Source organism: Aptenodytes patagonicus, chromosome 3 (assembly GCF_965638725.1).
Source record: "Aptenodytes patagonicus chromosome 3, bAptPat1.pri.cur, whole genome shotgun sequence".
Lineage (NCBI taxonomy): Eukaryota > Metazoa > Chordata > Aves > Sphenisciformes > Spheniscidae > Aptenodytes > Aptenodytes patagonicus.
Genome location: NC_134951.1, coordinates 61753793 through 61767651, shown reverse-complemented (window position 1 = coordinate 61767651; position 13859 = coordinate 61753793). Strand labels below are relative to the sequence as shown.

At 41.6% G+C, this 13859-nt stretch overlaps 1 protein-coding gene across 4 annotated transcripts in view; it reads right to left on the bottom strand.

Annotated features, from left to right (window-relative positions):
• TPD52L1 (TPD52 like 1) overlaps positions 1–13859 on the bottom strand; it is a 67236-nt gene that overhangs the window by 15449 nt on the left and 37928 nt on the right. For all 4 annotated transcript variants that reach the window (XM_076333528.1, XM_076333527.1, XM_076333529.1 and 1 more), the window contains exon 4: positions 3387–3488. In XM_076333528.1, the coding sequence (XP_076189643.1) occupies positions 3387–3488 (102 nt within the window). The remainder of the gene's footprint in view (positions 1–3386; positions 3489–13859) is intronic.

Here is a 13859-nt window from a genome sequence, read left to right as displayed (position 1 = left end):
AAAGCACTTTGTCCCAAACGGGTGGCTTCTCTGTTCTTTGGGACACATGGAATTTTGTCATTTTTCTTTCTTTCTTGTAGATTTCATCTTCTGGAATTCTAACACAGCAAAATAGCACATCCAGGGGAGTCTATCTGGCCTGTTGCTGATAAATGATATTTTAGTAAATATTTTTAGAGATAATACAAGATGAAATATCTTTCAGGTTATTAATTAAGACCCTGCATTTTCAGAACAGAAATATACGTGTTTCATGTGGTGCTCTGTACAGTTGACATAGCAGGCAACCTGGAAAGCAGAGTTTTGTTTCACAAAGAAAGCAGGCTTCAATATTTAGAGTCAGGCTGACTAAAAGCCCTTTCAAAATCACCATCACCACAGGCAGGGGGTAAAGGCCAAACACACCAGACTGCTGAACGTACTGGGAATTATGATGATCATCTGGATTTTAGAAATTAGTTTCAAGTGTCTGCTCTGAATGAAAGCAGAACGGGGATTTGCATTTGGATGCCATTGGTGACTATCAGCCTTAATGCCTAACCAAGAGAATTAAGCCAGAGTCTGATGGGTGTCTAAATCAGCATTATGGGAGGGGGCGGTGATTATCCATATACTAGATCACTGAAATAAAATTATTTGGATTAGCAAAAAAGCAAGCAAACAATGAAGCAAAGAATGCATGCCCCTTTACAGCTTACTCCCCCAAACATGGCTGGCATTGGAGTGGGAAAGGGGAAGATTTTTAAAACCAGGTCATTTAAGTGATAAGGTTTACAGTGTGACCCCACACAGAGCTGCACCTGTCTGAGCTGAGCCAAGATCTTAGGCCAGCTTTGCTGCTGAGGGAAGCATACTGACCATTACTCCAGATTTAGGATGTTCAGCAGATGCCATGCTTTATGTAACTATAGGATACTGGCTATACTGCTTGCTTCTTCATTATCAAGGTTCTTGATAAACTCTCAGGAGAGTTTTTTTTTTTTCTCAGGAGAGTTTTTCTCCTGAGAACTTAACTGAAAACAGTAAGCATCCACAAAAAATGGCAGTGCTGGTAGTTCATATTTTTTCCTGAAAAATTCCCAACCAGGCTCAAGGTAATCATTTTGATCAAAGAAAACTACTACAAACAAGCTTCTCGATTAATCAAAATGCTTATGAACTTAGCCTCTGCTTTGACCCCTTGGCTAAAGGGCTAATGGGATAAATACCACCCACCTGCTTCCCCAGCGCTATGCAGAAGCACGATCACCATGGGGGTAGGGGTTGATACTGATAGGTAAGACAAAGGAATTTCGTAACAGTGATTAACTAAGGGAAATATTAAAGGAAAAACATGCTCTATTACAGTGAAGACATTTCTGCCTTTGCAGTTAATCTCACACCCTATGCAAAGCACAAGCAACAGGACCTGAGAAGGAGTGAATTCTTAGAGTCATCCTTCCCTCCACGATCAAGAGCCAGTGTTCAAGGTATTTGCACGCCAACTCTCTGATCACTGCTGTAGGATCTAAAGCATGGAAGCAGCAACAGGACCTGTTCACTGAGCAGTGGGCTTGTCTTTGTTACAGGAGGAAGTGTTAGGAAAGAACAGAAAATGAAACAGAGGATATGTTGGTGCCACATGCAGCACACGCATCTCATGCATTTCTCAAAAATACAGAATATAACTATGCATGCAGGGAAGGCAGTAAGAATAAACCAAGGTAGGAAAAAGGCTTGTGAAAGCAACTCATGCAGCTGGAGCCTCAGCCTGCAAAAGAGGGAACTGAAGTGAAATACGATAAAACCACAGGAAATCATAAGTGACATGAAGGACGGCAGAAGGACTACACTCACTGTTTCTCATAATAGAAGAGCCAGAAGGCATCAAAGAAAAGACAAGGGAGACTCAGAATAGGGAATGAAAGAACAAACAAATAAACTGCACGCTTCTCTACCACATAACTAACTATGTGTTCATCTGGGGAGGCATGAGGTGTAATGGATGTCAAAAGCTCATAAAAGTTAAAATAAATTTAAAAAAAAAAGATAAATTCATGAAGAAAAACCCTTCAAAGACTTTTAAATGAAAGCTCAAACCTCTGTTTTAGAAAGTTTTCAGCTCTCAGATTGCTGAATGCTAAAAAAATGTACTAGGAAAATGTAACTGCATGCCTCCTTATTCTTATATCCTTTTCTAGGCATATACTACCTATGGATTTTTAACTGTATCAAGTCAAACAATTCTTAGTTTATGTTCATAGCCTGGTTGCAAGTCACTCACTAGATTTCCATTTTATATGCAATGTGGAAAAAGACATTGTAAAGCAGATCATACAGTGATAAAGATTTTCCTTTTTTAGTTTCACCTAGAAAAACAGTAGTACTTCTGTAGAGGGTTTATTAAGCTGTATGTAAAAGGTAGGTATAAATGAGGGACTCTAAAGATTTCTTAAGATTCAAAGTAAAAAGTGAAAAAAATAAGATTTAGCTGCCAAGAACTATGCTTCAGCATTTGCAGCAAAAAAACCCATATATATTTGAAATGCTGTAAAATCGATTCACACAGATCTTAGGATATGGTTACCTCATAACATTACAAAATGACCAAAAAAGTGAGTACATACCAATATCTCTAATAAATGAGACCCTAATTCTGCAGCTCAAACAATATAGAGTTACCCTTGTCCATTTATTTCATCAGAAAAAATCAACCCCCTAAAACACCTGAGAAAAAGTTCTGTAATCCTGCTGCCAAGCTGAAAACTGAAGTGCTGGTTTACAGTGTACAATTTCTTCATTTATGCTCTCATTCTGAGGAACTTTAAGACCAACACTTTTAAACATACATGAACATATAAAGCCTGACATTTAAGTTGCAGTTAAGTAACAGTTCTCCTGACCTCAGCTCCTGTTACTTTCATCATATGTTTTTTACACATACAACTGCAGAACAAAACTTTGCCTTTGCACATCTTGAAAAAGCTGATAAAAAATAGCCTGAAATATTTTTTTTATTTCTCTTTCCACAAGCAGCTCCAAGGCAGGCTTGTTTTCTTCAGATGATGTTGGTCTCCAGAATCCATGTATGAATAAAATTGGGTTAATAAAGATCTAACAGCAATTTTTTGTTCCACTTTACTTGTACATTTCCTTGAGCTTGTAAAGTGATTCCAAAAGGATTTCAAATTGCAGGTTTTTTTTTTTAAAACAGGATTCAAATAAGAATTATATCTTCATTCATCGTTATCCCTTCTTTTTGGTTGAAACCATGAATGCTATAAAATACTCTGACTACAAAGTACTTGAGCCTTTAAAACACTAATGTAGAAGGAAAAGAAGAGCTGACAGGTGACTTATACTTTTTGCCCTCAAAATAAGACCAGAGAAGCAGCGGATCCCTATACCTCATATCTCCGAACTTCTTGCTGATAGCAGTTCCTACATTGCTGATAGCTGCTGTTGCTTTTTGTCCTGCATGGCTCAGGGTCTCATGTGTTTTCTTGTAGCTAGAAACAAAAAATAGAACAGGAATAGTGATAAGTATTAAAAAAGAGAGGCTAGAATCCCCTACAAATAATTCCCTTCTCTCTTATTTCCACATCTTAAAGTCCCATCCACTGAAAGGTTAAGAAACATAACTGTAGCACAGAACAAATTACAAAGATGCCCGCTTCTACACAGCTTCCTAAGTGCAGTTTAATCCTAATGTGAGCAAAACATGCTCCAGAGCAATCCTTCAATGTCTCTCCCCCTTGCAGATAACATCCCCTGGGCGGGTCAGCGCAAGCTGTTTAGAAGTAGAATGCAATGATTTGTTGAATAGCCGTTTGATACATTTTCTGTAAATTTACATCAAATAAGCATTCTCGCAGCAGACACTGACTTGGTAGCAAAATCTGCTGTCTAAAGCATAGAAGAGAATCAGGACATAGAAATGCTGCTCTTCCACACATATAGATATTAGGTACATTTAAAAGATGCACTTCAAAATGATTTATTGATATTTCAAATTAGACAAAACTGATTGAATCTGTTTCCATATGCTTCCATAATTTTACTTTTTAAAAATTTCTTTAAAGGAAGAAGGTTTTGGGAGAGAGAGAAAGAAAGATGAAAAAATCTAGACAGTGAATGCATATTCTTAATAGCACTGAATCCTTTTAGAAGTCACTCATTTCAGGTATAGCATACACATTCAAACACAGAATCATCTTAATTTACTGATTCGGAATATGTGCTCTGACCCACATCGACCCTTCAGTACAGTTAAGCTGCATTCTCAGAGTAATCAATAAGCTTTTCTGCACAGATGCTTTTTTGCTGAGTAAACTAACTCCGAGCATGTCAGAGGCTTCGTTCCAAGTAAATTATCTGATACTCCCAGTGACGCAGACAAGCTCAGAATTAGAAGTACTGACCTAGTAACAAAAAGAGAGCACATTATAATCAGTCTTGTATCCTGTGGTGTGCATTGGCAGACAAGAACTGAAGAAACGATCATGAAAAATTCAGAAATACAATTCCACTGGTTCTACTTCTCCTTTGAACTAAATCTGTAAGATTGCAAATGCGTACCAAAATACACTGGAGATTAATAAAAAAATCGCACCACCTAATTCTGGAAACAGTATTTTCTTCTTACTTTTAGCTATATGAAAGCAATATAACTTTGTGGAGGCAGGAGGGGAAATAAGAAAAGATTAACATTTGCAATACAGCACATCAGATTTTATGCTGGGTCCTTTTAAACCTAGCAGTACCTATTGCTGAAAGTCCTCTGTTGAGGACTGTGTTTTACAAACCGCAGGTTAGAAGGCAGATGCCAAGTAGTGCTCTATTCTTTCAGACAACAGTCTATCAACAATTAACTTTTCCCAACCCAGATACTTTAATTTTATGTTCCTAAGCCACAAAATATCTTATAGACTACTGAACTAACAACTTCTAAAACTGCGAAGTGAAATGGCTCGTTCTATGAAGGTGCTTTTCTCTGTTTTCACTGACTAGCAAGGCAGTCCACAGGGAGCAACTTAGACCAGGGTACCAAATCTCTAGAAAACTAGAGTTAGATAAGCTGAATCAATCACAGGTACAATGTTGAATGCATTGCAACAGTGACAGAAGGAGCACAAATTATAATTAGAAAGGTAGGACATCTGCTGGAAATACAACACGGCAGAGAGGAAGCAGTCTAGGAGGTTCCTGGAGTGTGTGGAAGACAACTTCCTGACACAGCTGGTGAGTGAGCCTACCAGGGGAGGTGCCTCGCTCGACCTGCTGTTTACTAACAGAGAAGGACTGGTGGGAGATGTGGTGGTCGGAGGCCGTCTTGGGCTTAGCGACCATGAAATGGTAGAATTCTCAATTCTTGGTGAAGTAAGGAGGGGGGCAGCAAAACCGCAACCATGGACTTCCGGAGGGCGGACTTTGGCCTGTTCAGGACACTGGTTGAGAGAGTCCCTTGGGAGACGGTCCTGAAGGGCAAAGGGGTCCAGGAAGGCTGGATGATCTTCAAGAAGGAAGTCTTAAAGGCGCAGGAGCAGGCTGTCCCCATACGCCATAAGAAGAACGGGCGGGGAAGACGACCGGCCTGGCTGAACGGGGAGCTCTTGCTGGGACTCAGGAAAAAAAGGAGAGTTTACCGCTTGTGGAAGAAGGGGCAGGCGACTCAAGAAGAGTACAGGGATCTCGTTAGGTCGTGCAGAGAGGAAATGAGAAAGGCAAAAGCCCAGCTAGAACGCAATCTGGCCGCTGTCGTTAAAGACAACAAAAAAAGTTTTTACAAATATATTAATGACAAGAAGAGAGCCAGGGAGAATCTCCATCCTTTATTGGATGCGGGGGGGAACATTGTCACTGAGGATGAGGAAAAGGCTGAGGTACTCAATGCCTTCTTTGCCTCAGTCTTTAACAGTCAGACCAGTTATCCTCAGGGTACTCAGCCCCCTGAGCTGGAAGACAGGGACAGCGAGCAGGATGAACCCCCCATAATCCAAGAGGAAGCAGTCAACGACCTGCTACGCCACCTGGATGCTCACAAGTCTATGGGGCCGGATGGGATCCACCCGAGGGTGCTGAGGGAGCTGGCGGAGGATCTTGCCAAGCCGCTCTCCATCATCTATCAGCAGTCCTGGTTAACGGGGGAGGTCCCGGACGACTGGAGGCTTGCCAATGTGACGCCCATCTACAAGAAGGGCCGGAAGGAGGATCCGGGGAACTACAGGCCTGTCAGCCTGACCTCGGTGCTGGGGAAGATTATGGAGCAGTTCATCTTGAGGGCGCTCACAAGGCATGCGCGGGACAACCAGGGGATCAGGCCCAGCCAGCACGGGTTCATGAGAGGCAGGTCCTGCTTGACCAACCTGATCTCCTTCTATGACCAGGTGACCCGCCTAGTGGATGAGGGAAAGGCTGTGGATGTGGTCTACCTGGACTTCAGTAAGGCCTTTGACACTGTCTCCCACAGCATTCTCCTAGAGTAGCTGGCGGCTCACGGCTTAGACAGGTGGACTCTGCGCTGGGTCAAAAACTGGCTGGACGTGTGGGCCCAGAGAGTTGTGGTGAATGGAGTTACATCCAGTTGGCGGCCGGTCACGAGCAGTGTTCCCCAGGGCTCAGTACTGGGGCCGGTCTTGTTCAATATCTTTATCAATGATCTGGATGCGGGGATCGAGTGCACCCTCAGTAAGTTTGCAGACGACACCAAGTTGGGCGGGAGTGTTGATCTGCTCGAGGGTAGGAAGGCTCTGCAGAGGGACCTGGACAGGCTGGATCGATGGGCCCAGGCCAACTGTATGAGATTCAACAAGGCCAAGTGCCGGGTCCTGCACTTCGGCCACAACAACCCCATGCAGCGCTACAGGCTTGGGGAAGAGCGGCTGGAAAGCTGCCTGTCAGAAAAGGACCTGGGGGTGCTGGTCGACAGCCGGCTGAACATGAGCCGGCAGTGTGCCCAGGTGGCCAAGAAGGCCAATGGCACCCTGGCCCGTATCAGAAATAGTGTGGCCAGCAGGAGTAGGGAAGTGGTCGTGCCCCTGTACTCGGCACTGGTGAGGCCACACCTCGAATACTGTGTTCAGGTTTGGGCCCCTCACTTCAAGAAGGACGTTGAGGTGCTGGAGCGTGTCCAGAGAAGGGCAACGAGGCTGGTGAAGGGTCTGGAGAACAAGTCCTATGAGGAGCGGCTGAGGGAACTGGGGTTGTTTAGCCTGGAGAAAAGGAGGCTGAGGGGAGACCTCATCGCTCTCTACAACTACCTGACAGGAGGTTGTAGCGAGGTGGGTGTCGGTCTCTTCTCCCAAGTAACTAGCGATAGGACAAGAGGAAATGGCCTCAAGTTGCGCCAGGGGAGGTTTAGATTGGAACAGGCTGCCCAGGGAAGTGGTTGAGTCCCCATCCCTGGAGGTATTTAAAAGACGTGTAGATGCGGCGCTTAGGGACATGGTTTAGTGGGCATGGTGGTGTTGGGTTGACGGTTGGACTTAATGATCTTAGAGGTCTCTTTCAACCTTAATGATTCTATGAATACAAAGAAGACGGAAAAGAAAGGTCTCCTTTCCCCTCAGCCCTGCTTGTCTGTCCCTAGACATAGCAAGATTGCAATGCTCTTATTTCAGTGAGGCCTCATTCTCTAGCTTAACTAGTTTAATAGCTCTGTCATTCTCTTGCTGTCAGTGGACATACTCTTATATAAACTAGAGTGGGGTGAGACCCTAAAATGGACATTAATGATGCTTTAGTCAAACTATGAGCATGTAGCTTTTTGGTAAGTGTTGCATATGAAAACAAAAAATAATCAAATATTCTAATGCCTGTGAGTTTATATATATCTGTATGGGCATTTCTTAAAAAGCCTACATTATTGCATACAAGTCTTTAGACATTTTCCTAACAGATAAGTTTCCTAAACCATTCAGCACAAATGGAATTTTGCTGATGACTAATGAAGTCCAAGACTTGACTTCCACGTCTAAAAGGTCCTTGGTAGCAGAACCTATTTATGTATAGGTTGACTGTACCTAGTAAAATACTCTGCAGATATCCTTCTGAAGTAATTTTTTTGAAAAAGACGCCTTGGAGTTCATTTTATTCACAGGCCTATTTAGCTTTATGAAAAAACATCTCCGTATCTTACCTTTCTGCTGCAGGTTCTTCACACTGTGTAAAACTGTTAAGAGAATAGTCCCAAACACCCCATACAGCAGACAGACTCAACTTTAATTGAGAAACATTAGAGTCCCCTACATGTTTCTAAACATTACGTTGGTCAGAACACACTTTCTGGGAATTGGCTGAAACGACCCTGATTTTGGCATTCCAACTAATACTGTCTTTTCTCTGTAAATCCCATAAACCCCACATCCTCCCTGGTATTTCCACTAGCAAGGAAGACATGGAGACTGCATTTATGTTCCTAATGATTTTGACATTACGTAACAGCGTAAATCCAGCTAAGACTGTTACACAACCGGTCTTTTTTCAGCACCAACTTCAGCAAAAATGACCTTTGACATGAACCTCCCCCCTGGCAATGCTGAGGAAGAGCTTTAAGGAACAAAAAAATAACAAAGGCAAAAATGCAGTGCAACATGCAATACCTGTCAGCAGAGACAAGAAACAGTAATTTGCATCTCAGTAAAGCTCACTGATAGTTTGCTTAAAAATCAACCCCCCCCATCCCTGTCTCTCCAGCATTATGCATATCACTATGCCTTCTTCACAAATAAATTCTCTTTCCACAGAGCACATCGCCTTACTGTAGTTAGTTATGCTTTGTATTGATATACAGCACAGTATTTTGGCTCAGATATTTTTATCATCATAGTTATGTCATATTTACAGCATTCATTTGATACCTTGCCAAACACTGGTAACAAGCGATCTCCAAAAAATTCTCTCTGACCTCTGGGAATCTTATCAGTCGTATGTAGCATTAATAATCTGAGCCAGCAATTTTCATAACCTCAGGTAACACCCACCCATTTGCAGTTTTGTTTTAATGCACTGAAGAGCTTACATAATTTTCAGAAACCTTTAAGAGCAGAAGTAAAGTTGGATATTCCCGGTAAGACCTACTAACATTTATTCATTGGAAAAAGTGCTGTACATATGGCTTAAGCCCTCCTAACACCACCGACTGCTCCAACATGCTAAGTCATCTACGATACCTGCACACTCTCATCCTTTGAGCAGCCATTGCTGGCAATCACTGGGCAAGTACTGACCACCCAGCTCATCAGGACAGGTGACAGCATCTCAACAGGCAGTCAGCCATCAGCTGAATTAAGGTCAGTGACCCTGAACCTTAAGGCAGAAATGATCCAGCAGAAACACACTCAGAGAATTTAGGACACAGAGATTCAAGAAATACCACGTTACATCCAACTCATGGCATTCATTTTTACACAAATACGTCATCAGGCTCTATGCCTTTCTTACACTAATACAAAGGCACCATAACCTCCCCGAGTTTAACAGCATTATGCCAGATGCCCAGTAGCATTAGTAAAAGTAGAAACAGGCTACTTGATTTATGCAGTTAGAGTAGAAATGCCTTCTCTGTTTTTGTGGCATCTAAACATACTCCATAGCACAGAAGAATTGCTGGTAGTGGCTAACAAGGATCACATTCCATGCTTTTCACTTAGCACTTAAGAGTAAATATTTATAATGTATTTCATAGACAAGAAAGGTTAAACAAACATGGTATGTGAATTGCTGTCACAATTATGAACTTGTAAATAAAACTCACCTGTGTCATTTTGAACATTACCTTTTTATATGACATTCACCTAAGAATTTCGTCCATCATCTTCCAATTATGATTTGGTTTTTAAAATAGGGTATTTCTTTAACAAAAGCAATTGTTTATAAAACTGATTATTAGAGGTTATCATAAAATATGCTGATATTGCAGTTATATTCTGATAATACGCCCAACACATTTAAAAGAAGCTTTAAAGATAACTCACATCTCCAGTACTGTAAAATACTAATTAGGCAAAGTAGATTTACAGCATATTTTGACTGCTTTTTCACCTGACAGTTTCATATACTGCATTTAGGTTGTACTATCATATGACAACCAGGTCTCACTAGCTGATTTTTACAGCCAGCAAAAGCAAATGAAAGAAGATACTGTTTCATAAAACACAACGTGCGAAGGAAATAGCGCTTCATATAGAGCATAGCCAGGCAGCAGACATATAGAAAGGTCAGAGAACTAGACGTTTAAATGACCAACATCATCTGCAGGATAAGACAGGATAATCATACTGCATGCTATTTGATCTCATCTCAAGTCAGTACAGAATTGCCCTTCACATGGCACAGTTAAATCTAGCCTTCCTTCATAGGTGCAGTACACGGACTGCTGACAGAAGAAGGCTACAAATATAACATTCCTATTTTGCATGGCAAGCTGCACATTTGACCTACTACAGTAAATTATAAATAATTTAAATTCAGCTTCTGTAAAATTAGTACATCTGCTAATTAGTACATCTTCATTCAGCATTGTGCCACTCCATCAATGCTTGCTGGCAAAATTAATCCATCTGAGAAACCCTCTTCTGTGATAAAGCTTACATAAGATGCAATAAAATGCAAACAATTAACAACAAAACCATACAGTAGAGCAGAGCGTGGTAGCACAAGCCATGCCCTATGGAGCTTGCTTCTTTTTAGTTTTCAAACCATTAGTCAGCTTAAGAATGACATTTCTGGAATCAATGTAAAAAATCTGGGTCTCTGATAAACAGTTTACTAGCTGAGAGTTTTTCTGTTGATTTTCAGTGAAAAACGGGGCTCAGCATTAACTAAATTATGCTAATGCTCAAATGAAATAAATGCATATATGAATGGCAGGTAACGTACATAAAACATTCTCTAAGAGCATTCATATTGCCATTTTGCCCACAAATGAACTCTAAGGTGTTGTGGGGTTGGTTTTTTTTAGTGCTCACCTGAAATTCATTCCAACTTCAAAAACAAACAACAACAGATGTACTTTTTAGATATCCTTCCCTTTGCCAGGTATGTTAAGAATTAATTGAAACTGTGCTGGCACTTGGATGGGTACATAAGCCTAAATCAGCCAAAGGAAGTATGCCCCAGGTAGTTCCTCTCCCACAGAGAGAGGAAGGGCAGAGCTGAGGGAACCGAACCTCTGCAGGTTGCAGGGGACCTGCCTGCAGCCAGAAATCTGTGCGCAGAACATGGAAGATGACTGTTCAGTAGGCTGGAGAGAGTCACGGGTCAGGAAAGGTGCCAGACAAAGGTGATAAATATTCTGTGCTGTCCTGCACTGTAATCTTCAAAAACTTGGGAAAAATTGGGGATACAATTGTGTGAAAGGCACTGTTTGTGCAATGACACATAGAATACGGGAAAAACAAGCAGTTGTGGTACATTCAATCTCCAGGTAGAAAAGCCACAATACGTTGGCTTGAGCACAGATGAGCTTAAGACATTCCAGGCCGAAACTTCACAGTTCATCACACCTTAATCTATGCCAATAACATTGCCTGTGGGCTCTGTATAGATCAACAAAATTATGGAGATTAAACATATCCCAGCCTCCCTTTTCCTTTCTTCCCCTTTCCGTCCTCTCCTTTCTTCCCCTTCCTTTCTCCTCTTCCTCTCTTTCCTTTGTCTTTCTTCCTCTCCCTTTCTTCTTTCCTTTTCCTTTCCCTTTCTTTTCCTTTCCTCCCATTTCCTTTTCCTTCTTTCTCTTTCCTTTTGCTTCATTTCTGTTCTCCCTTCCCTTCCCTTCCCTTCCCTTCCCTTCCCTTCCCTTCCCTTCCCTTCCCTTCCCTTCCCTCCCCTCCCCTCCCCTCCCTCCATTTCCTTTCCTTTTCCTTCTTTCTCTTTCCTTTTGCTTCATTTCTGTTCTTCCTTTTCCTTCCATTTCTACCTTTCCTTTCCTTTTTCCTTTCCTTCCCTTTCCCCTGTTCCCTTTCCACTGACCCTTTCCTGGATATTTTTAATCCTGGTCATTTCAGAGATTCCAATTTACACTCAGGCCTCCCCTCCCCTCCTTACAGTTAGATATACATACATACAGGTATCTATAATATAAGTGTATATATTTTCTGGTGCACAATCATAATTACAGTGGGTTCTTCCCTGAGAAACTAACAGTATATTCCCTGATCTGGAACAGATCACCTGACACTGCTGGGCAATTTCCATTAGCTGAAGCTTCTCGTGTAAACAAGTAGACGTACATCTTTTAGAAAAGGGACAATGAGAATAGGCTAAGTTAACTTCTCAAAGTCCTTTCTCCAGCCTTATTTTCCATTACTCCACCCTTCCAAGTTCAAGGCCAGAGATACATGTGGAAAAGTGGCAAAAGAATTGTCTTTGAAGAAGGCATGAACATTGCCTGATCTGACCCAAAAGACACAAAGTCAGTGGAAGTAAGAGGCTCCCTTTACTTCCACATAGCACAGGCTCACACGCAGGTAATGTGCTTGCTAAAGCTAACATGCCCATTTCTTCACCTACACAACTGCTACATTTACTTGCAAATTTACAGAAGAAAATGTCAAAAGGTGATTACATGTTGCAATGAACAGAAACACCCACATTTCTTTTACTACCACTCATAACAATTATGTGTGTGGGAACATGGTATACTGAATTCCTAAAAGTCACAGTAGGGCTGTGGTTGTCCACAAATTATATCTGACTTCCTGAGAAAATTCTGAACCTCTGGAACACATTACTATATATTTAAAGTTATACTAATGAAGGCTGCAGGTAGCATAGATTGTAAGTCCAAAACACATGCAGCGCAACTATTATTTTCTATTTTCTCACCACCTGGCAGAAATTTGAATTACAAAATGTTAAGTTCCTACTATTTGTGGAAACCCATACAATTGTCCTCAGGTTACCTATCAGCAGAACTAAGCTTGCTCACACAGTTTTCAACTAGTAGTCAACGAAGAGAGCCTTATTCTGTCTCTGGAAGGAAAGGCCAAGTCCATGTTGAATGCCCTTGTCCCAAATCTCAGCTAAGTATTACATGTAAGAGCAGAGCAATATTGAAACCTTCCTAAAAAGGCTTCAAAAGACAGCCACCACTGCCTGGAGAAAGCCCCAGGCACTGTCTAGGAGACATGCTGTTCGGAGCTAGCACTTACAGTTCTCTTGATTCTGGCCTCTAATTCATGAGATTTTCCCTTTCTAAAACAAGTGACAACTTTTGTCTGTGAGGGCAAAAGATGAAAAGTCATTTTGAAAACACAGCTTTGTGAGATTCCTATCCTAGATGGCAGTCTTGCATGGGTCCACTTTCCATCACATGAAAGGCTTCCCAGTCCCCTGGTTGGAATCACTAAGTATATGGGCTTTGAGACATTTCACTTCATTTCACTTCATTTGACTACTACAGCCCTCAAGGAGAGAATGAGTTTTCTTTAAGTTTTTAGCTATTCTAATAATTTACTGGCCATGGCAGAACTGCTGCTTACAGTGGTCTGAACATCTGGAGTACTGTTTGGGGGGGGGGGGGGGGGGGAGTTGCAGCAAACCCAACCATTTTCATCTCCCTAGAAGCTATCTCTGTAGTTACATTACTATTCCATCCATGGGTTGAAAGGTTATCCATTTAAAAGAGAGGAGGCTTATGCCTTCTAACAGTTGCTAACATTTCAAGAAAGAATGACAAAGGAGCTTCTGGGAACTATTAGGTTGGAGTGAGGTTATTGGTGGGTAATTTTATAGATACAACTGCTCCTTAGAAACTCAGTAGTACCAAAATATCTCCGGAGAGGACAACACTATAAGGTCCTACTGTTTTTTTCCAGAGAAGTACAGAAGAGCACCAAATTAAAACCTGAGGGACAGACGAAGCTCAGCATGGTTACAAG